The sequence below is a fragment of the Colias croceus genome, chromosome 26 (assembly GCF_905220415.1).
Source record: "Colias croceus chromosome 26, ilColCroc2.1".
Taxonomy (NCBI): Eukaryota; Metazoa; Arthropoda; class Insecta; order Lepidoptera; family Pieridae; genus Colias; species Colias croceus.
Genome location: NC_059562.1, coordinates 6,390,847 through 6,416,185, shown reverse-complemented (window position 1 = coordinate 6,416,185; position 25,339 = coordinate 6,390,847). Strand labels below are relative to the sequence as shown.

At 31.8% G+C, this 25,339-nt stretch overlaps 1 protein-coding gene across 4 annotated transcripts in view; it reads left to right on the top strand.

Moving 5' to 3' along the window:
• The window catches only part of LOC123703546 (paired box protein Pax-5), a 76,645-nt gene that overhangs the window by 28,614 nt on the left and 22,692 nt on the right, over window positions 1-25,339 (top strand). The window contains exons 3-4 of one of the 4 annotated variants that reach the window (XM_045651607.1): window positions 69-110; window positions 21,623-21,788. In XM_045651607.1, coding sequence (XP_045507563.1) covers window positions 69-110; window positions 21,623-21,788 — 208 coding nt within the window. Of the gene's footprint in view, window positions 1-53; window positions 120-21,622; window positions 21,789-25,339 lie in introns of all 4 variants that reach the window. The other 3 variants (XM_045651606.1, XM_045651605.1, XM_045651604.1) reach the window with 3 other exon arrangements.

Genomic DNA, 25,339 nt, shown 5'->3' with positions numbered 1-25,339 from the left:
TATATCATAAGATCAATTATTGTATCGAGAGCAGATGTGCTTATCTAACATAGAGTACGAATTTTCAGATGAGCAGTACCACGCCCACAGCAGCAACCAGAGCGGAGACGGTAAGTCAGGTAGTTGAATTACTATTTTTTATAGTAATTTATTTTATTATTTTATTGACGTCTGGACTATACATAAGGATAGGATACATAAGGATCATTTCGAATGTATAGTACGGTACACTTTGAGGATTCGATTTTTTTTTATTTTAAGGATAGATTTTTTGTGTTCGTAAATCGAATGTTCTTACTAAATTACTTATGTTATTTGTAATTATTTAATATTTAGTTCGATTTTTTGGTAGGTATAGGTATCATTTTAAAAAACTTACCTACTTGATGTTTTTGCACAAGTTTGCAATCGATATTACTTACGCATGCTTTGATTTTTTTATGTTCGATTTAGAATTATGCAATGAAGACATGAATTTGTCTATGATAATTTTGACAAATATTCCAGACGTGCTAAAAGTAAATAAAACTAAATGATTATAAAATAGAAATGAGAATCCATTATGAATATAGAAAAATACTAAAGAAAGCTGAGTGAATGTTAAGTGAAAGTAAAGAATAACAATACCGTTATGCAAGCAGATCGGATTCAAAACACAATTAAATTGTGTTCAGTAATTACCTACTTACTTTTTGTAAACATTATTACAAAATCCACTGTTATGATTTGATTAGATTTTAATAAAATTATCAAATTAAGATTTTACTTTAGGTTCTTTTAGTAAATAACCCATTTTATAATCCAATTTTAATAAAATTTCCGGTCAAAATATACTATAGTTATATTCAAAAATACACAGAGCTTACCTACTATAGGTCTTTTATAAAAAAACAACGCACTTATTAAAGGTTACAAATTTGTTTTCGTAGAAATCGAACCCGGTACACTAAAAGTATTATTCCATGTGAATATTCCAATACGACGATACAGACAGACGATGAGTCACTAAAATTTGAATTATGTATGGATGAACTGTTTGTGGTCCGAGTGGTAGCGGTTTTATAAGCTGATAGCGATTAGCGGTTTGATTTAGCGTTTTTTGTAAAAAAAGTTGGTCTTCCAATTCAAAACTGAATTTTTTTATAAAAAAATTACGCTAGGTTTTTATTTTCTATCAAACAACCACTAATACGAGCTCAGAATAATGAAAATTGTTATCACATTTAAAAGAAGGTAATTTCGTTCCTACGAAAAGCATTAATGACGATTCATTGGCAATTTAATTTTTACTTATAGCTTACCATTACATATAGGTATATGTATACATATACATAATAATATGTTAAGTCCTTAAGCGTATTTTTTATAATCGATACTGTCCAGTGTTTAAAGTACCTATTATTCTTTAATTCGTTTTTCATATTTTTAATTCGTTCTCTTGCCATTTCATTTGTAATAAATATACCTACAATAATAATGTGAAGGTACAATACATCTTTTCGATGAAGGCTTGGATAGCAGCCATTGTTATATAGAATCTCTTAGCTAAAAATGTGACTTCACATTCACTGTACTTAATAAAAACAAAAAAATGTGTGTGTGTACACACGTAAGAAGTGAAACTTCTTTATGACCTTATTTTTCAAAAAATAATTAACTATATGCAACTTTACTGAAATACGTCGAATCACGCGTGGTAGGGATAAGAAAAAGATGGCGCTTAAGAAGTTTCACTACAAAAAATCATAAAATCGACTTTCAATAATATTCGTTATAATTTATTGAATGTGGTTCCAATAAGACATATTTTAATGACTCACTTTCATTGAACACAAAAAAAATTACGAACCACGATACAAATTTTGACTTTTCAATATTAAAATATATCGCGGTAACTACAACCGCACAACAAAAGCAGCAGCCGGCAAGTAATTTCACAGTGATTTAGTCAAGTGTAAGCTCACAAAAAAGCCCCATTCACCCGCGAGTCGCCATGAATGAGCGGTGGCCCTTTTGGAATATAGGTCATAGTTTTATACGTATTTATATGTTACTAGCTGTTACACGCGGTTTTGGTCTCTTTTTTCTTTTCTTTTTTAGCACCTGTAAGAAAGTAGCGATTTTTATGTAATTTTTTACATAATATTGTCAGGTCCAAAAAAAAATTAAATAAGAAGTTTGAGAAAACCTAGATTGAAAATATAATATTTTATTTTACTAGGTTATTAGAGTGTAGAACAACATTTGTCGGGTTAACTAAAAAGTAATAATTAATAAGTATGTAGTTGATATTTTTCACTAGCAAAACGCTCTAGTGACGTCAAAACCCATATACCTAGTTAGAACCCATTTTATTCAAGAACAACGAAGCTTTCGAGTGAAGTGTTCTACATTATAGTGTAAACATAACGTGACTACAATTATTAAAATTCTTATCAAAATTGATCCAATAGAACTTGATTTAAAGTTGAACAGACACTTACAAATGTGCGTGTAAATAATTGATTTTTGCAACAATTACAATAAACGAACCATTTGTAAAGTGTACTAATTTATGTAATTGCATGCATTCAATTATAATTCGGAAGTTTGATTAAATCGTAATTCCTTTTAATGAGAGCGAAAGAGATTGATTAATATAGTAATTTTATAAAATTGTTTTTATTTGTAAGTGTAATGCAATCTCCGGAAATGCTGTATTAAATTAAACACTCTCTATTTGATTATAGATTTGAGCTTGATTATTAGAGAATTCAACGTAAGTGTCTTGCACATTCCATTGTTAATAATGATTCAATAAAAAATATTTATTGAGCATTTCGAACGAATACAATAAAATGTCAAAAAATGGTTAAAATTCAAAATCACTTCCGTAATGTTACAGCAGTTCCAAACGTGACTGCTTTACTGTTTACAAAAAAATGTACCTACTTATACAGAGTTCAGTTTGAGTGATAATTGTGTAATATCTGAAATGACTGATCCAATTTTGATAATACTCTTATTGAGAGACAGTTCATGTTTATATGAATAATAATTTATACTCGTACAAATTGTGTGCATTTTGCAATTTGACCCTCTTATTAAGAAAATCAACTCTTTACGTTTATATTTAACAACATAAATCAGCAAAAGTGCTGTCTCTCCTACTTGTTACATTACTTAATTATGTCAAAAGTGTCAAAAAATCTAAAATGACACATGATAACATAAATCTACATAGCCTTTCATTATCAAAAAATACTTAAACTCCCTCAAAGCCATACATTATACACATATTTTATATTCTATTCTATAACATCCGTAAGTCCCGGCCCCGATATTTAGTAGTCACGCACAACGAAAGCGAAATTCAAGAAAAAACGCTACGTGACCGTCGCGTCGCTCTGAGCGGCAAGCGGTGAACTAATATAGGTATGGACTATAAGTAGATAGCGATAAAATTGGAACTTTTTCGAATTTCGAATACGGCGTTCTTTTTTCAAATTCTAGGAGCTGGTTGACGGGTTAGTTTTTTTTTTTTTAATTTCGAGCGTTTTTTGAGTTTAAAAAGGATTTTTAATTTGGGATGCTTAATTGATTAAGTGATTATGGAATTATAAATTAATATGCGTAGGAGCTTAAGTAGGTACCTACAATAATATTCTCTAATAGATTAGATACTAAACTAACATTATAAAGAGGAAACCATTACGAGTACCTAAGTATTTTATAATATTATCTGTATTCTGTGCTATAATATTATTTCGTTTTTATCAGTTATCGATCTAGTAACTATTTCCACAGGATAAAAAAAAGCGAACATACATTTCTTGCTCCCATGCACCAAGTTCCCAGGGAAGTGGCTGCGGTCGCGGGTTCGATTACTTTCTCAGCTGATGTGTCGAGATTGGTTCCGGTTTTCTTGGCGCATGCGTTTTTATATGGACGGGTTTCGGAACAGATAAAAATCCCGGATTTTTTTCTGTTGTGGATAAAATTTGACGGATTTAAATCGGTTAATTAAATATAATATCTGATAAGATAATCTAGTTATCTTGCAGAAATATAAATCACTTTTTAGTTATGGAACAACTTTTTTGAAGTCGATTGAAAATTGTACCACAAAATCACTTTCTTAAAAGTGTGAACAAAAACCAAGCAAACAAGAAAATCATTACAATATTAATATCACGCAAATATAAATTATATTATCAGTCTATTTTTTATCGAAAACCGGTTTATTGAAACGAGGGTCACGCCTTCGAGTCCCGTCGCGTAACAAATTGGATAGTCTGTGTTACAAACTTGATTTTAAATATAATTCTATGATAATATTATTTAAAGTATGAATGTTACTCAATATCGCAAAAACGAATGAACCGATTTTGATGAAATTAATAAATATTGATATCAAATTCGATCGATCGAGTCGATTTCAAAGAGTGAAGAAAAAAAAGGGAAACCACAACTTTGATTTATCCTATACTGTAATATTTTTATTTAAATGAGAAAAAAGGTAGGTAGACATAGCCTAAACTCAAATAACATTTTATGTAAAATTGAATTGTAATATTGACAATTTTAAAAGAGCAACTATGGAGTTTCTTGCCGGTTCTTCTCCATAGATACTGCTTTCCGAATCGGTGGTAAATGTTAAAAATACCTATGTAATGACGATTCGAAAGAAGTCTTATTGAATAAATAAATGTTTGAGTTACCTAATGTTTGAGTTAGCAGGTGCAGATGCGTAGACATAATATACCTAGGCTCATTAGTTACGTCTAATTTTTGCAGTCAAGAGCGGTTTTGACCGGTTTTGAATTTGGCTGTAACATAAACTTACTGGCAAATCTATTCATAGACTTTGTTATGGAATATAAAACAAATGTTATTTCAATATCTACACACAAAATATTATCTAAATACAAACACAATATAACAAAAACATATTAATGTACCATTCTATGTATATCCATAAAGATAATTCAATAAGTCCGCTATTGACAATATATCCCGAAAATTTTGTAGATCTAGCCTAATCCAAACCCAAGTTATGAGGGTTCAAAAAAAACGTCGAAGCGCTTCGAGAAAAGGTAGGTAGTGCCCGTGCGCTTCGCTTTCGCTTGGCTCGTCTACTACACTACCGTGCACTACCGTCAACCGTGTCCCCAGATGAAGTTATTGGTAACTAAAAAAACCAAAAACCAATCTCATATTAAAAAATTCTCCACACCATTAGATTTAAAAACTCTAGACAGAGACAGCTATATATTCCTTCGTTCCGCTCGATTATCCCGCCTCACTTAATTTTTGACAGCTCACCGCCCAATCAAATTTAATTCTAAATTCGTAATTGACATAAAACAAAGCCTTCTACAGACAATCGATTTTCAACCTTAGTACGTTGTAATAGATTTGCTTTTGAAGCTGTGATTGATTTGAGAAAGCTTACGATTATTGGAAACAAATGTCTTTATTTAAATAGATAGAAATAGATTGTAATTACTGAATCGATTTTGAACATGGTATTTTTTGTAAGAGATAGTTTTAAAAATCTTTGTTAAAGTTGAACTCCTAATTTCTATATATAAATAGGTAAGTTTTTATTAACAAGTAAGTAGGCATCTAGGCATAAGAGCAGTGGTGGCTCAGTGGTGAGACCTCGGACTTCGAATCGATAAGTCCGTGGTTCGAGACCAGGCGAGCGCGCAGGAAATAAATTGATTTTTCAATTTATCTGCGCATGTTGTAACATCACCACTGCTCGAACGGTGAAGGAAAACATCGTGAGGAAACCGACATGTCGAAGAATTAAAAAAAAAAAAAAAAAAAAAAAAAAAAAGTTCGACGACATGTGTCATCCGCCAACCCGCACTTGGCCAGCGTGGTGGATTATGGCCTGTACCCTCATAGGAGGCCCGTGTCCCAGCAGTGGGAACGTATATGGGCTGATGATGATGATGATGATGATGAAGTAGGCATCTAATAATGCAACACTTTCTTTTGTTACCTACCTAATTGCACATTATTAAATTGACATTAACATTTGAAATATCGATGTCAATAAAATACACTTACAAATTTATATAGTAGGTATATACCTACAATAATTGTATAGGTAGGTTTATTTCTATTAGAAATATAATATACCCACAGGTCTTGCAATATTTTATTTCTATAAAACTATGAGAAAGACAGACAAAGCCGCGAGCTATCACTATGCTAGTAATAATGCAATAAATTATTTGTCACTAATGGACGCCATTGGTGGAATTAATGATCAATCAATCATATTGTATAATACAATAATAATTATTGTAGATAAATCACATTACCACGAAAACTAGGAACTTGAGACCTTCTTGAGACATTTTCATTTGAAGTTGAAACTATATAATATCTACCTATAGGTAATCAAATAATAAATCTAGAATCTAGATGATAATTTACTATTTTTATCCTTGACTGTCTCCTTGATACTTTGGTCAATGCATATAGAGTACAGCACAGAGTATTGGGATCAATTTCAGATAGATACATCACAAAAGGTTGATCATCTAATAATTGTTTGAAAAGAATGTAAAAAGGTACATGCAGTTATAACTCTTCCTCATTATGTGAATACCTAAAGTTGATCTGGGGCTTCAATAGTAGATAGTAGGTAGTACCTAATAGGTACCTAGTTCTTCTATAACAAACATACAAAAACACTTTTCTCTTAAAATTTATTTAGTTTTGTCTCAAGTCCGCAATACAGTGGTCACTCTACCTACTACCTATAGGTATTATCGATATCTAATTTGTCGAACAGACAGAACCATTAGCCATTATTCCGATACCTACTGCATATTATAAGATAATAATATTATTATATGTAATATAATATGCTATGACTTTAGTATATGTATATTATGATCCTGGAATAAGGTCAAAACAAGAACTTGATGTTTTGATTATTTACTTTAGTTTTAGAGAACCGACCTAAAGTATGTAAAACCCTGTTTTTCACTGGATAAAAAATCATAGTATGTTAATCTACACCAACGTGCAGTTCCGGCGTAATTATAACCAAACAATCATTTAAACCTTTGCACTTTAAAATGATAATAAACTTATGGTATTATCAATAATAAGGTAAAGGTTTTGCATAAATCCTTACTACCTAGGTATATCTACAGATACGTACTCAGAATAATTTCTCAGTCCAAACAAAAAAGAAACTTAACTTTAATATAATATTTGAATAATTCAAATTTCGAATGGAATGTGTGAGCGAGATAACAAAGATCAAAAATCACGATAGAGAGAGTCGGCTATGGGAGCGTTCGGAAACTCTCTGTGAAATTATTTTAGATTAAATAGTTTTGTTATATTTTTTAACATTCAGTTAAGTATTTCCACCTCTTTCACTGACGTCGTGAGTTAAATGATCAGTAGGTATAAAATAATATATTTTTCATAGTTATAGGTAGATAGGTACTATCATTAGATATGTTCTCCACCACGTCTGTCTGTCTGTTCGTGATAAACTACTGTTGCTGCTTTTTCATTCCGTTTTCATATCAATATAATTTGTTTTGTTTAAGATAATGAGGGCGAAGCCGCTAACAAAAAAAATAGTGAAGAATAAACTAATACTTTCAGTAAAATATTGGTCAGATAATTCAGATTGGCGCTAAAATGTAGGTAGATATTTTAAACTATTTAATCACTAGTATCAGATTATGATTATATTTTTAGCACTCGAATAATCATTGATAGCTCACTTAAAAGTTATTATCAATTACCTTATCTTTCGAGGAATACCATGATGTCTTATTGCAGTATTATTTCCAGTATGGGAAAATGATGGCAAAAGACGACCTATATCAGTCAGTTTTCAACCTGGAACTAATAGGTACTGCTTTAAAATAATAATACCATAATTATAGGTACTTGTGAAAAAAAAATTTTTTTAAAATACATGTACCTACCTACTTTAAACAAAAAATATTTTTAAAAATCATTCTAAAACAGTCAACAATCAATCGTAAGTGTATCATGTGCAATGTGCATGATGACATATATGACGAAATATCTGCTTGTTTTGTGATATTAAAACAAATCATCATAGATAATGTTTACTGTTTTCATACGGTATTTTAATTGTCTTTTTATAACCTGTCGTGCCGCACTGAAACTTCATAACAGTACATTAATCAAGAAATAATTTAAGATGTTATTTATTTCTTTCATAATAATTATGTGCTTAGGTGTGCTTCTGCTTTTGATATTTTGTTACTTCAACTAGGACCTTCTGAATAAAAAGTTCAAACTTAAAAAAAAAAAATACTAAGTAGGTATACTTAGGTATGCCAGATTATTAATTTGTGAACGAGATTAATTTAACAATCAAACATACTGCTCCCGATCCTACAAAATATCTATTATTCGAGTAAAAACTGCTCCTGATCCCGAATATATTCTTACGTCATTCATAACTAAAAAATATAAATATAGATGAAAAAATAGCTTATCTCAACAGCTAGGGGTAGTATCCGAACGCGTCCCATCCGCCACGTGCCGTAGAGGGTGTCGTGTCATCGCGACGCGCGGTCGACTGCGAAATATCCCGCCAAAATTTGCCAAACATACATGTCACTCGATACAAAATTGTGTTCCGATATTATCTGTCCATAAACCTTCGCTTCGTTTAAAAAAAAAAAAGTATATTGACGCGCTAATGAAAACAACATTCGAAATTTTCAAATTTGGAAGTGATACATGAAAAAAAAAATGACGAACTTTCGCGCGTCTTGTGTTTAGTGTTGTGTCTTCACTCTTCAGTGTTTTTAAATTCGATAAAACGATAATTTAATTGGTGCAGTGAGATTCTTATCTATATTTATTATCTATTAAAATATAACATCGCAGTGTAATATTATTGTGAATTGAGGTTTTAAATCTAGAATCGCTATATGAAACGAAAAATATAGGTATATGTATAAACTATATAGGTGCACAAGTGATACATAAGCTGTAGTGTAAAATAATACGCCATGTAATTCTAATACCTGTCTAAATGAGAGATCGGTTATGTGAGCCATGTGAATAAATAATACAGATCGTATTAGCTTCGTATATGGATAATAAAATAAATATTAATATTTCATTGATTTTCCCGATCGTAGTTTTTCCTAATAGATTCATCACCTACGTCATAAATTATCTACAGGATTGGCTATAGGAATAGAATACTAGGTTACAAAATTGACAATAAAAAAAAGCTTCCATTATGAAAGTTTACATCAATATAGCCTACGTATATTGAGGCACTAGGCGTAAAAATCTGTCCTACCTTTCCGACGATAGAAAAGTGCTTTTGTACTAGCAGCCTCCTTAAATCAGGCATTGATATTTTATATTTCAGTAAAAAAAATATATTTTCCTAATGCCATCTTTATGATAAATCGAGGTGGGTAGGTAGGTAATGTAGATTTCTTTACAATATGTTATACACAGGTCCTGTAGTTAGGGACGTACGTAGCTACGCACAAACGTCGATAAAATAATATTACGCGACCGCATTGATTACTCGTTCTTACATAAATAATTTCATAATGAACAAAACAATCCCACGCCAAAGCCGGACATAAGATATCAGAAAACCGATCCTCTTGTCACAATCCATCGATTCTGAGCGAGCCAACCGTAAAATATACCTCAAAAACGAGATCTATTCATCTGTACTGAGACGTCTACGAAGCGATTAAGACGTATTTAAATTAGTGATATTTAGTGTAAGTGAAGTGATAAAGTACCTGAATAGTACTAATAATAATAACATGCGTTTATATACAGTGAAAACGTGATATTGGGACACGTGTAAGAAACTAGTATACGCAGGATAAGCTTTATAGGTATAGGTACCTACCTATAATCTTTTAGATTTCCTACGTGTGTGCAGTGCTTTCAATAGATACCTACTAAAGTGGCAGCTGAATAAAAACAAAGAGCATAATACAGTATTCAATATAGTGAATAATAATTGGTTTAACGATTAAGTAAATAAAAAATCATAAAATTAACTTTAAAATCATGCTTCGACTTGAGACTCGATAATCATGATGCTGATACGATGCATTGTAGGAAAATTAATGAAAAGCGATTTAGATTTCTATAGGAATTAAAAAATGTTGATATTTGGGTTATAGGTACTGTTTTTTTTTAAATAAACAAACCTTTAAACTCACTTTTTGGTAGGTAGGTACGCAGGAACTTAATTTTGCTTTCTCATACCTTATGTATGAAACATATCTCTCTTCCTTGTGTTTTATTGGTATCTTATGTACCTACCAATTAATAATGAATTAATCGCGCTTTAGTGCTTAATAGAGTAATCATTTCTATAAATAACTAAAAAAATCTCGTGAGAAGTACCACCTGCCGCCATCGACCGGAAAGAGTATGCTCAAACAGCGGAAAATCGCCCAAAAACCGGTGAAATTTAACCAAACGAATCGGTTTTGACTAAGAATCGGTTACTTAACGGATTTTAGACACTATGGCTCTTCAATTAGATTCTTAAAAAACGAAACTCTTCAAGTGTAAAGTTTATTGCCAAAAATAGAAGGTCTCATTACAATAAATAACGCGAACCTACGTAAGTCGATGTAATTAATGCAAATTTATGTGTTTGTTTAATGTATGATTTAAATTAATTATATTTTAGTGGAAAAGAACAACAGCGGTGGAAATTTAAAAATAGTTACAAATATTAAACTAATTAAATACCTACTTATTTATTTGAAATAGTTATGACTTTAACTAATCAAAAAACTAAGAAACAATCGCCAAATTATAAATTATTTTAATATTACCTACTTTATTAAAAGCACAAAATATCGATTCCTATTTATCACATGGCCACATCACTAAATAAATAAAAAAAAAAATTTCGAACGCGACTTCAAATTACGAATTTTTTACAGCCACATGAAAAATTTAGAAACAGCACAGATAGACAATGTGTTCGTATAAAAAATAATAAATAAAATGTGTTTGTGAGTGTGTATGTGTGTTTTGTACAAACGTGATTGTGCCGGCAAGCTGGAGGGCCAGGGTAAGGCCACTTTCGCGGCCCTTTTTGGGCTGAGGGCCGGCGGCGTTGACCTCTCCGCCGCGTATCGATATAATCAGAATATGATGGAGTATTATACATGTAAGTCTAAATATACACATTTAGTTTAATTCCTGTAGATAACATTCATATATAAAAACATACAAAAACTACTAGATGATCTGAAAAAGTAGATGTAGGTAGTTATTTTGTATAGATTGTTTCTATACAGCTTCAATATTTGATGCCGAAAGTTTAATCTACTTTCTATTTCGTGTGAAGATTTACCACAATATTTAACATAAAAATAAATGAAGCGTTGGTTATACTATAGTATATAGTATACTATAGTAAAGCTGATTATAATCAGCTTTATTTTTAGAGGAAAGTCATACGAAAAGATTGCAATACTTACCTACCTACATTTTTTTTATAAACCTATACCTAAGTAGGTACTTATTGGCAATATGCCAAGGTAATTCTTATTCGGTTTTTTATTCACAAAACAAGGCACTTTTTGATGATTATTATTACTTAGAAGTTATTATTACCTACCTTTTAATAGTATACCTATACTACCTATGCTAAATAAAATGAATTGAGGGATTATTTGAAGAGATTCATACAAATATTGCAACAACATAAAAGCTTTTTGAAATCTTTATAGAAAAAAAGGTAGAGTTTGATTAATAAAAGTTGCTCTCTATTTTTATAGGAAGATAAGAAATTTCGTAGTGATATAAAATATCTACCTAGGTAGGTACTTATAAAAAAAGAGTTGCTTGATTGATTGATATGCTTAGGTTTAAAGTTTAAACCTTGTTAGTGTTAAGTAGATAGGTACTTATTTAATTTAATTAACATAATACTTTACTAAATAAAAATAATATACCTACTTAATATTATGTATTCAAAATCAAGACGTGTTTGACTAAGACTCGTTTTTGTGTGTTGTCGTTGTTGTCGTTTTCGTGTTGTCGTGTTTGACTAAGACGCGTACTTAGGTATAATTTAATCCAGCCCATTAAGAACAACTCATAAACTCGTTCTGTATGAAACATATGAAATCATAACTAAACATAGGTAGGTATATCCAGCATAATCTTCATAAAAATATAACAAGCCATTATCCGCTCCCATATTCATAAGCAACAAAAAAACATCCCAATCTTCCACAGACTATAAACGCAAAAAGAGCCATCTCCATAACCGGATTATCATAACGACAAACATAAAAACCATAGAGATAACTCTATAGCACCGCACATCTGCGTTGTGATTTAAAACGGCCAAAAATTTCCTTCCAAATTCAAGATTTCGAACGGGCCAATGGGGGCGCCGCTTTCTCGCGGGAGGGAGAACGCTCCGCTCTGATTGGCGGATCACTTGTGGGCGGGAAAATGTGTCTGTGTGCGTGGAACGCGTTTGAATTTGAGCATGCGTTGGAGGACATTGGCTTGTATGGATTTGCAAATTGAAGGATGTTGGAGCGATTTTGAGGTTATGTCCTTTACATCGATCATTTTACGGTGCGAGCTTGAGATTGGATAGCTTTCTGTAGCGGAATGATCGCTTGCTGTTATACAGTGATAATGTATGCTAAATGCTAATATAATTGTTCAACAATTAATTGAACAGTATTCGCAAGGCCTATTGCATATATTTTGTTAATTGTCTGGTCACCGTAATACTAGAAATAAGTAGAGTTAAATTTCGCTCTACAACCTATAGAGTTATCTACTAAATATATCTATTATTATTTTGAAGTTCAGATTCAGTCTAGCTATAGCTAGGTAGGTAGGTATTATAATTTATAGGTAATTTCGTCGTCGATTATATTTCGCAATATTTGCTCAGTATTTCACACTTCCAAACTAAACTCTACATTTTAGCTTTCAGCTTTATTTCCACTTGGAATAGGTACGAATGCTGGATAGGCTGAATATTTGTATCTTTGTTTATATCAGTTGGCTACTGAACTCATAAAAAGAATTCCAAACGTAAGTTAATACAAATTAGGTAGGTAGGTATACAGTATACCTACGTATGCTAGTGATTCTGAAAAAACATTTCTCAATATGGAAAAACTTTAGACTACTACCTACTTGAAAAAGATAGTAGAAGTAGGTACCTATAATCTATCTGTGTGAAATTCATTATCCACATATCTTTTTAACGATATTTACAAATTTGCACAGATTAAGTACCTATCTAATTACCTAACTTGCTACCTAGTTTGTTATTTTATTATTATTTGGGAAAAAAGGAGAAAATCCCCGGAGTAACTCTATAAAGACGTAACCCTATAGGTAGGTATATCGTTAGAAAATACGACAAATAAGGCAAATAATTTATTTTCATGATATTAGGTACCTATCATGAAAATTAACGAAGAGGACGTTTTTTGCACATTCTAAAAATAGGTAAAAAACATTAGAAACATAGGATACACGTAACAAGGGGTACAAATTACAATTTATTTTCATTTCATTTTCTGTTTTAAATCTGTGATTATTGATTTTTTTACCCGACTGCCAAAGAAGGAGGGTAATGTTTTTCGAGTGTATGTAAGTATGTATGTATGTCTTTTCCTTTGTGACCACCTGTAGCCTAAACGGCTTGATGGATTTTGATGTATGAGGTATCGTTAGATTTGTCTTGATTACGGGAGTGTCATAGGATACATTTTATCCTAAAAGTGGAGTGGTTTTAGTGTGCAGTCGGGTATTTTGTTTTTTTAATAATAATTTTATCTTGTTAATGTTTGTAATGCAAGAATCTTACATCGAAAATCTTGTAAAAGTAGTGCTAATTCATGGCACTAAATTTGAGTTAGCATTTCTAACAAGAATAAACAAAAAGGATAGGTAGAGCGGTAATTATAAGGAAAATGTAAGTTTTTCACCTTTTTACTTAGGTAGGTATTTACTATTTACCTAGTATCAGTATTTATTTTTTCGTCACATTTCTAAATCAAAGCATTTAAAAAATCAACTGATAAGTAGGTAGATATAATAAAAACTTTTTATGGCCCTCAAAAATCTCATAAACGTTACTTTGTCAGACTTTTTTATGCTCACATACCTACATCATTAACAAAGACTAAAACCTTCCCATTCGTCAAACAAAAATACATTTGATTCACGTACCAAAACTCATAAAAATATAAATGATTACGCAATTTGAAGGCACTCAACAAAAAGCCATAATATCGTCCTAACAACAATAGAATCACTTCCTCATAAAACACTCATATACCACGACATACATAATACATATGTGATACAAAAACAAACAACAATGAACTCTAAATTGTATGAATAGAGTTCAAAGTACAACAACCGCGAGTCAGTAACCGGAGACAAATTACTGTACACATGCGGACCGTGTACGTGTAATGTGTGAACGTATCCACGCACACATGGCACGGCGCGCTCTGATTGGCCAGGGCGTGTGCGCGGGCGCATATATCACTGATCTTTTTGAAACGTAATAAGATTTAGAAAGGTTGTCTGGCTGGTGTTTTGAAACGACCAGTTTGTTGCGTTGTAGTTATATTAACATGGTTATGTAAGGTATTCGTTAATCGCTATCTACATAATTTATCGTTAGATTTGTGAGCCAATTAATTTAATTATTTTATTAGTACCGTATTCTCATTATAATTATAGGTATGATTCAATATTTTACAACAAAATTTGCGATTTGTTAACGAACGTTCTGGAAAGTGAATATTCTTTCTCCGCGACAAAACAAATTCGATATAATATAGGTAGGTATTTATAGGATAATAAGGATAAAGGATATGTAAAATACTAAATGGTTGGTATCTAAGAAGATACCTAAAGAAGAAGAAGCCGAGGCAACGAAGGTGATCTATATGCTTCCATATTAATTTTATAAGATAGGTACTATTGTTCTCTGAGCTTGGATGTTTTCGAGTAATTTTATCATAATATAAACAAACTTAACACACATGTACAAGTGAAATTGTGTAGGTACCTATCTACAATTTCAATTAGTTAGGCAAGTTGTTGTTAGTACCTAATATACCCAAAGACTGGATAAATACCTACGTCCTGTTTATAAAGTCGATTTTGTTTTTATTCAAACTTCCCGTCAATCATATTTTTTCTTCTGTTCAAACAAAACATTAATTAAAAAGGATTAAAGATATAACAAATACTGTGTAAAATAACTTATAAGTTATAACCTTTATCAGCAAAAACAAAGCATAAAAATACGAAATTTTAAATTAAGGATGTTAACCATAATAAACGTAATTACAAAATTAAAATTTAAATAAAACTGTCGCTAAACAAGTTTTATAAACAAAAAAAGCTAAAAGGAAACATTACCATTTGACCGGATGCGCGCCCGACGCCATTGTTGCCGCCATCTTGTTTTTATTAAAAACGCGGCATTTTTATAGTGGACTTTACGTTTAGTTATGTGCGATTCATTTGGTTTTTATATTTTCATAAACAGGTTTTTCGTTTTAATTACCTCTATATTTCGAGTGGAATATTAATTTGCTTGTCGAGTTTTAGATAAGATAAGTGGAACAGACTAGTTCGTTATTTGGAACAATTACTCGATACTATCTATTACAGATATACTTATTAAAAAGTAGAGGCCCAAAAGAGCAACCTTGAACGACTCCCTATAGGATAGAATAATACCTATAGTACATCGTAGATACAAAAACAGTAGTTTGGTATCTCTAGGTATATTCTGTTTCGATTTCTTCGAAATACTTCCAGCTTGTTTCTTTATAAGTAGGATCAAATGTAGGATGGTAGTAGGATAAAATAGAAAAGGTTTTGGCAAATTAACCATTAAAAGACCTTAACAAACATTAAAAATATTATTCGTTATGCATAAAAAGTAGGTACCTACTCCAATCTATTAATTTTTAACAAAACCTTCAACATATCCAACCTAATCATACCTACCTTCTCTTCTTTCCCTTGATTTATTTCCTCCATCACAAACATTGACGGTTTTAAAGCGTGATTTATTATTACTTTCCTGTTTTTCTGTGCTATCTTTAAATTCCATACACACGGGTGTCTCATAGACCGTGACGGAGGGCTCTATTGGTATTTATAATTAAGCTTTTTTATTAATATTAATGTAGGTTGAAGGTCAAAATAGTGATTTAATAGTAGGTACCTACATGTATTTGATTTTTCTGTGACCCTTTTATTATTTTGTGAAGTAGGCTTGCTAGACGCCGGAAATTTCGGTTTGATTTTATGAAAATGTGAAGGATTCTGTTCGTTTGTGTTTGAAATTTTTTTCACAATACAGAACCTATAGGTATTAATTTTATGTTGTTACTATTTTAATTTTTGGGCTTCTAAAATACAAAATAGGTTGGTAACTATTTAGTCAGAATTAAGATTCGTAAATGGTGATAGGTAAATTTTATAACGACTTCTTCTAGTCTTTATAGTTTATACTATAGTAAAACTTCGCATTAAACGTGTTTTAACCAATGGTTTTAACTGTATATAGATATATATATTTTTTTTTCTAATACATGAGCATGTTGTAGTTTTTAACCGACATTAAAAAACTAGCAATCGTTTGTACGTTTTATATTCATCACATTATCCGCACCATTATCAGCTCACCAAAGAACGTTCACCAGTTTTTGCGTTAAAGAGAAACAAACACACATAAATATTGCTCTGATTTTTTATCAACAGTAATAGCCTATCAATCAATTGTTGAATGTAATCATATAATTCTGTATTCATTAGCGGAAATAAACAATGTTTGCAAAACATACAAAAAGCAATTAGGTACCTACCTATTCATGGTAATATATGCAGTTATTTATTTGCATAGATATGTAAAACTTTTTAATCAATAAGTATTTCAGAATTTAGTTTAGGTTTGTTGATATATCATTTTAATCAGAAATTAATGGAGGCTGTTTGTTTGCATATTTTTCACAAAACCGCTGTGCCTCATTTTTTGGCTAAGTTTATATACCTAAACTAACTAGCGGTCCGCCCCGGCTTCGCCCGTGGTACATATTTTGCAATAAAAGGTAGCCTATGTCCTTTCTCGGGTATCAAAATATCTCCATACCAAATTTCATGCAAATTTGTTCAGTAGTTTAGGCGTGATTGAGTAACAGACAGACAGACAGAGTTACTTTCGCATTTATAATATTATTATGGATTGTATATTGCAATAGTCTATATCTGTACGAGGAAATATTCTGGAACAAAGTTAAATCGATACTAAATCGACACAGCTAATGAGCTAACAGAAGTTTAACCCAAAATTAGTTATCTAGATTTTATCACTAAGGTTCAACTATGCTGCAATCAATTCAATCATCTTTTAAATCCGTTCTGAACACTAATTTGTGCTTTAACAACAGAATTCACATAAATCACTAGTTATTGATCCCGGCTTTGCTTGTAGCGGCCTTTATGTAGGTACCTATGTAAAATGTAGAGCACTTCATTTAAATGTAAAAAATGAAGCTTTTAAGCTTTCTTATGGTAAAATAATTTTTAAAATCACTCAAGTAGTTTATGAGTAAATCGTAACAAACAAACAAATCAGTCCTTTTATCATATTAATTTACATTATGAAATGCTTAAAATGTATGTCCGATAGAATCAGTATAGAAATGTCGGTAGGAAAGAGGGAGTGCGCTCGCGCATGACTGTCCTCGTTTACTTGTTCATAATTATGCTTTACAGGTGATTTTATGTGATTATTAAGGATTTATTTATATATGAAATATACGGTGATGTTTTACAGGACGAAAACTAGCCTCTAAAAGTAACCTGTCGTCTTAATCTATACTTATTATTATAAAGCTGAAGAGTTTGTTTGAAGGCGCTTATCTCGGGAACTACTGGTCCGATTTGAAAAATTCTTTCGGTGTTAGATAGCCCATTTATTGAAGAAGGCTATAGGTTATATATAATCACGCTAAGACCAACAGGAGCTGAGCCACGATGTAACCGCAGGGCGCAGCTAGTACTTAATCTATAGAAGTTATTGCGTGTTTCAAAGATTTTAGGTAATATTCTGACTATCTATTGTGGCATAATGTGAAAATTAATAAACAGATAGAAGTGAATCTTATGAACATACTTGTGTGATTATTATAGGCATTAACATTGAGACTAAACTTCCAGAATTTTCATATTAAAAAAAAATAACGGGATAGAATAACAATAATTCTTCGGAGTACTTACAGACAATTTTGTTGTTGTTAGTAAGGACGGTAAGTTAGGTACCTACTTGTATATAACACTAGCTGTGCCCCGTGGTTTTACCTGCATTGCTCCGCTCCTGTTGGTCTTAGCGTGATAATAAATAGCCTTTCTCGATAAATGGGCTATGTAACATCGAAATAAATTTTCAAATCGGACCAGTAGTTCTTGAGATTAGCGCATTCAAACAAACAAACAAATAAACTCCTCAGCTTTATACCTAATGTTAGTACCTATACCTACCTAGATGTTAATAAAAAAATCTGTTTTACCGGTCAATTGAAACATTTTCTGGCACATAATTTTAACACTTATTTCTTACAATGTAGTTTTCAACGTAAATCAACCGATTAATTATATTCATTGAACAACAATTATTATAAACAAGGCAATTGCGTACCTACAGATAATGTTTATTTAAAATTTATCTATTTGTTTTTATAAAGTAGAAAGTTAAAAAAAAAAATAGATAGGTAGGTACCTAGTAGTTATGAAGCCTTAATTATAAATTCACGCATAAGTTACTTTAAAGGTTATCAAGAAAAAGGAATGTCTCATCTTTCTATTTCTTTCCTAAGTAATATAATTATCAATCATTTAAATAAATTCATACAGATAATATACTTAGTTAAATATTATTTAGGTACAAGTGTAATATTCTCCTAATAAGTAATAGGTATGTTTAAAATGTAATTTCACTAATGTTACTTTTTTAAAACCCATATAATATTGTGTGTTACTTATGTATTTAATCATTTATGTAGAGCTGGTAACAGAAAAAAGGTCATTTTATCATTAAAAAAGAACTGAAAAAAAGGAATTTCAAAGAACAAAAGGACTATGAAAAAAGGGAATTTCATAGAAAACGAAAAGCAAGTAATTACAAAAGGCTGGAGTGCTGCCACCTGGCGGATGACGTTTAGTTTTCCCGCTTCCCTCCACTTCCGGTGCGCCATCTTGTCCGCCATTTTAGTTAATTACCTAAGGGTGCTTTGAGATATTTTGAACAGCCTCTCTGATGGCTTTTCCTTATATTTTTGTAAATTTTTAATAGGGTTTCTTCGTAAATCTACTGAAATTTTAGTTTAAGTTACGTTTATCTCGTCGTCTAAAAATTATACTAGAGAAGAAAAATTTGTTTAATATGTTATTCGATGAATAATTTTAACCAAGCATTGTAAAATCAGCTCTTAGAATTATTACAATAATACTTAACCTAAGAATACATTAAAACAATAATTGGCGGTCTTATCGCTATGCAGCGATTTCTTCCAGACACCCGGACGTACGGAGAGAAATTAAATTAGAGGAAAGGTTTTTGTGTGTATCTTATATCTATATCAGACAGGTTTGAAAATCGGCCAACATCTCTGGGTATATTTTCATACCCCTCAATCTACGCAGTACACTATCCCTACTTTATTCCAATCCGCACATACACATACCTAGATGCAACGTAAACTACCTATATCCTTCTAAATAGGTACACATACACACCTAGATGCATCTATTTTTTAAGCTATTGCATAGCTTCTATCGCGGGCCTTGAGCGCGGGGACCGAATCGAGAAATTCCGTAACGAAAAACCTCACGCTCCCCACTCCGACGGGCTCGGAGGTGTGGCTTGAAGGCATAGCATGCAATAGCTTTACCGCGGCAGTCCCCGAGTGCCACACGTCGTTTTTTTATATTCCTACCATATTCGTAAACACACTTTCACATAGATTTTCTTCTGCGCAAACTATATATTTTCTTTAAACTATTTGAAATCTAAGCATCTACAAATACAATTCTCAATATCTCTTTATTTTTTATTTATTATTATTATAATGTTTTTGTTTTTATATGTTCCATAATGTATATAATTATTCTGTAGAGGATTTTGTTTCTTTTTAGTATTCATTATTTTTCCTGTATAGGTATTATTAGTAATAGTCACGGTTAGGGGACACTTTGGGCTTCTGCCCTGATGTCTTGTGGGGGGCACTGAAAACCAGCGTTATGCCGACCATGTCGGCATGACATATGCTGAGGGCCTCACCATTTAGGTCGCCACACAAAATTGTTTATTTTCACTGTTCTGCGTTCTGTTCTTTCTTTTTTTTTAATTTTGTTACTTATGTTTTATGTGTTAATGTGGTGTACCTAATAAATGATTTTCTTCTTTCTTCTTTCTTTCTTTCAATTTCTTCTACGTAAACTATCCTTGTAAACATACATACATCTACACTTAAATTCTCCTTAAACTATCCCTATAAACATATATACATCTAGATTCCTAAACATCTTACGGTTATGACGCCGGGCGGGGCGGGCACGAGGCGTGACCATCGACCCGTCACGCGTTGCGCCGGTCGATACCCGGGTAGGATATCGGGAACTCTGTTTACAAATACAGTTTCAGGCTTGATGAAGGTTTTCGTATTGATAAAGGTTCTAGATGTGGAAATTTGTAAAGTATGGCCTTAGGTGGTTTATGCTTATGATAGCCTATCTATACTAATATTATAAAGCTGAAGAGTTTGTTCATTTGTTTGTTTGTTTGAACGCGCTTATCTCAGGAACTAATAATCCGATTTGAAAAATTCTTTCCGTGTTAGATAGCCCATTTATCGAGGAAGGCTATAGGCTATATATCATCTAAGACCAACAGGAACGGAGCTTTTCGGGTGAAACCGCGATGCATAGCTAGTATTCTATATAACTTTAGCACAGGCTATAGTCTATAGTATTGCTGTGGTATTGCGTTGTGGGTCTTTTTATTTGATTGGAAATTATGAAAATGTTACGTTTTATGTTTCTCAACTTTGATAAAGAATTTTTAAGCGTTTTATCGACGTCTACGATTAGATATTATTATGAAATATTTGTAGCGTATCTTGTAGCGCAATTTGGGAAATGAACGTTGTAGGGTTTTCTAGATATTTTTAGCTCATATCACGGTATATAGAGCCTTTAGCGTTGCGTCGGTTGTCAAGTCTTGTTTGATACGATAGGTACCTACCTACTGAAAATTTTGTAGTGTTTTTATCTTAGATTCCTAGAAATTATGTATTCTAAGACAATTATGATATTATGTTTGTTCAAGTACCTATACTTACGTCGGTCTCTTGCCTAGGTACTTGAAGAAAAATCTAGTCATTGTTCATTATCCTGTTAATAAGTAACTATTTATACATTCATATCGTTTATTTAAAACAAAATAACAACCTACCAATTTATCTATTAACCTGTCACCTCAAGGAAACAAAACTATACTCTACATGCAATACTAACCAATAAAATCTTCCAGGCCACGGCGGCGTCAACCAGCTCGGCGGTGTCTTCGTGAACGGCAGACCTTTACCAGACGTGGTCCGGCAGAGGATAGTAGAACTGGCGCACAGTGGAGTCAGACCTTGTGACATCAGCAGACAGCTGAGGGTCTCCCATGGCTGTGTGTCGAAGATTCTGTCTAGGTAAGACTTTTAGATTCTGTAGAGCGTGAGTAAGTAGGTGGTAGGTAAGTAAGACGATTCTGTTTGATTTTGCTTTCAAGAAATGTAGGGTGAAAAGAAATGCCTTGCAACATCAGCAGACAGCTAATACCTACGCTATCATATAATATGACTGTTTCCCAAAAATAAATAAATACGACTCGTAAAAGCATATATAAGCTCAAAAAGAAGAGGAGAGAAAAATAAGTGGTACTTACGGTACACCTCGACAATTTAGGTCGGGAATTAAGAATAGGGCAGAAAAAGTTGAAAGTTTCAGTAACAGTTGAAAAGCAATAGGAAAGATCTGGAAAATTTCCACATAATGATTCATACAATAAATCACGTCGTTCCGCCGAGCGAGCCGCGCGCGCGCAGCTTGTCCATCCGTTAGACATTACACTTATGTCATACACTATTGTTCTTTTGTTTTGTGTGTGTGTCATTTTAGAATAACAGTGTATATATTTCGAGATGTGTTTTACAAATTTTGGAGGAATATTAATAATAATTAGAGTTGGATGTCAACGTATTTTTATTTATAAGTAACTAGATTTCCGCCCGCGGCTTCGCCCGCTTTGTCTAAATCTTAACAAATTATATATTAAAACTTTCATCTTGAATCACTCTATCCATTAAAGAAAACCGGGTCAAAATCCGTTGCGTAGTTATAAAGATTTAAGCATACAAAGGGACATAGGGGCAGAGAAAGCGACTTTGATTAATTATACTATGTAGTGATTATTCTAAACAGTAATAAGAAGATTAAGAATAATACTGTACTTGCACATATTTTCACCGACACATCTTTTACTATCAACTGTGTTATTAACGTACTGTTAACTGTACTGTACTATTATATTATGTTGATGGATGTTGATTTAAGTATTTCTTATGATTTATTCATGTTACTACCTCACCCAATAAGTTAGCAACACATATTCAGAGACCTCTATAGATGCCTTTAGATGGTGGGTTTTCTCCCACCGAACGATGGATATTAAACTCACTGACTTTACCTTTAATCGTCCACTCTAATATATAAAAAACACTACTTTTTATTTTTAACACAAGCCAGGCTACATAATGAATATGCATATGGACTGGTTTGGACCACATTATAATAATTGGTGAACCGGTGCATTCGGTATGTGGCTTGCAAAATTGAGATATACATCACGGACAAGTATCGAATGGGAAAGACTATATTGACATTAAATTGAGTATTATATTGACAAATTTAATAAAAAATAAATAAATAAACTGAGAAAAGATAGAGAATCTATAATCGAGAGCGATTTAATATGATTCAATTAGCATTTATAACTCTAAAACACAGGAATTTATATCCAAGGAATGAAACGATTATTTTATTAGCTAGAATTAGAAACCTCTAAAATACCAATAAATTATAAGACTATTAATTTGTACCTAAAAATATCCAAAAATTTGACTCTACCCAAACTGAAATTTTCAAATAGGTACAATAATTTAATCAAATTAAAAACAGCATTACTTATTCAATTCATTCATTCATTGTTGTGTTATAATCCCAACAGCCCAGCGATATGACCACTCGGACGCTATTGTCTGATTTAAATTGAAACCGACCTGCTAGTGATGTGCTAATGTTATTTGAATTTAATTTGCGAATTTGTTATGTCCGATTCACTCATAAATTTTTCTCTTCAATTGTCATTTATAATATTTTATGTTTATATAAAAGCAGAATGTTTTCTTGTGCATGCTTGTCTTTTTAGAGTGACTGTAAGATATAGTATGTACAATGAATAAATCCGCTTTCATCAGATATGTTTTTATATAATTAACTTAATAAATCGATCTAATAGATTATATCTCATAGATTTTTGTACGTAAAATCTATGAAAATACAATGCTTTTCAAGTGCTCAGCATCTCAGTAATTTTACGCGTTTTAGACACACAGTTCACTTTATAGGTAGATAATAAAAATGAATGAATAAGATAAAGCAAGTACGTACCTAAGTGCGTCTAAGTAGTTGTGATAAGCGCGCAAAAAACTAAAGTATATTAAAATGAGAACAATATCTGTATAACCCGGATGTTTACCCGAATGTTAGCACATCACTAGTCCCGCGGGATCGCCGCTGAATAGAAACAGTCATTGTTTTTCAATTTATTTGCCCTCCGAGTTTTGAATTTTGCTCTGAATGCAGGCTATTTCTGTACTCTTATAGCTTTTACTGGTTGTATGAAAACCCCGATTGTTTAGTGATTAGTATTTTTCAATCATTTAGCCATAGGTTCGATTCTTATTAGTGGAAAAGTATGATGAACATTGTGTTTTCTAATAAGTGTTTAAACATAAAGGAAATAAAATATATTTTTGTTTGGGATAAGGTTTTCTTTTTATAAAAATTACGTAAATTACTGTTAATATTAGGTACAAATATGTTTATGTTCCAATAAGAAAGTGATTTAGGTATCTATTAAGAGGCAGCAGCATTATTTTTCATTTCTTTAAACTGCAAAGTACCCAAATGTGTTTAAAAATTAAAGCCGAAGAAAAACTTACATGTAAAAATACGCTAAAAACATAGGTCACTCATTTTTACAGTAGTGTAACCATAAATTAGTAATCCCCTATTGAAATGCAAAATAGGTGTTGTTGCTACGGTTCTATCCTTTTTTGTCGAAATAAATTACAAAATCATTTTAAATACACACTAGTGGTTAGTAAAACGTAGCAACACATATATTTCTTAATCCGATAATAATCTAGATGGAACAAAAGAATACCATATAAATTCTAGATAAGCTGAAATCTAGACCAGGCGTGCGTTACTGTACTTATTCTTAATTCTAATTATTTCTTAAAATCATTACACAAAAACAGCCCGTACACAATATGGGTATATACTTGTTTCCCGTCACACGAAACTGACGCTTATTCCCTTGTGTTAGAGTATGAATTGCTTTAAAAATAAAATAGCACCAATATTTCTTTGCCAAGTGTACATTGGCCAGGTTTGAGCGGAGAGTTTTGAACCTTATCGCGTTGCGAAAGAGTTGATATTCGTACAGCTAGTGATAGCGGAAGTGTGGCAATGGTCACGCTTTCTGCCTGCCGACGTACAGACAGAAAAAAAAGTCAATAATTATTATATACGGACACAGGACTGGGCTACTTTCTGATTTCGGTTTAAATATTAACCAGGAAAAATTTTTTCGTCGATATGACGTTGATGTGTGGTTATTTTCCTTTGTCAATAAGTACGCTATTATATGAATTGTTTAACATAATAAATAATACGGTATTTGCTAATTCAAAGGTAGGTCGACAGCACGTGAAAACATTAGTTAAATAACACGTAGACCAAGTAACATTTTTTTATAGTACAAATAATGAAAATAGACTTTACAGTTCTTTTAAAAATATTTAGTCTGTGTCTACTTCTATAAAAGTGTTTTATATTATAAATCTATTACAATTCATCGAATATTTCCTCATAATAATCTAAATATCCAGTTATATATGAATCAATAAGCCCA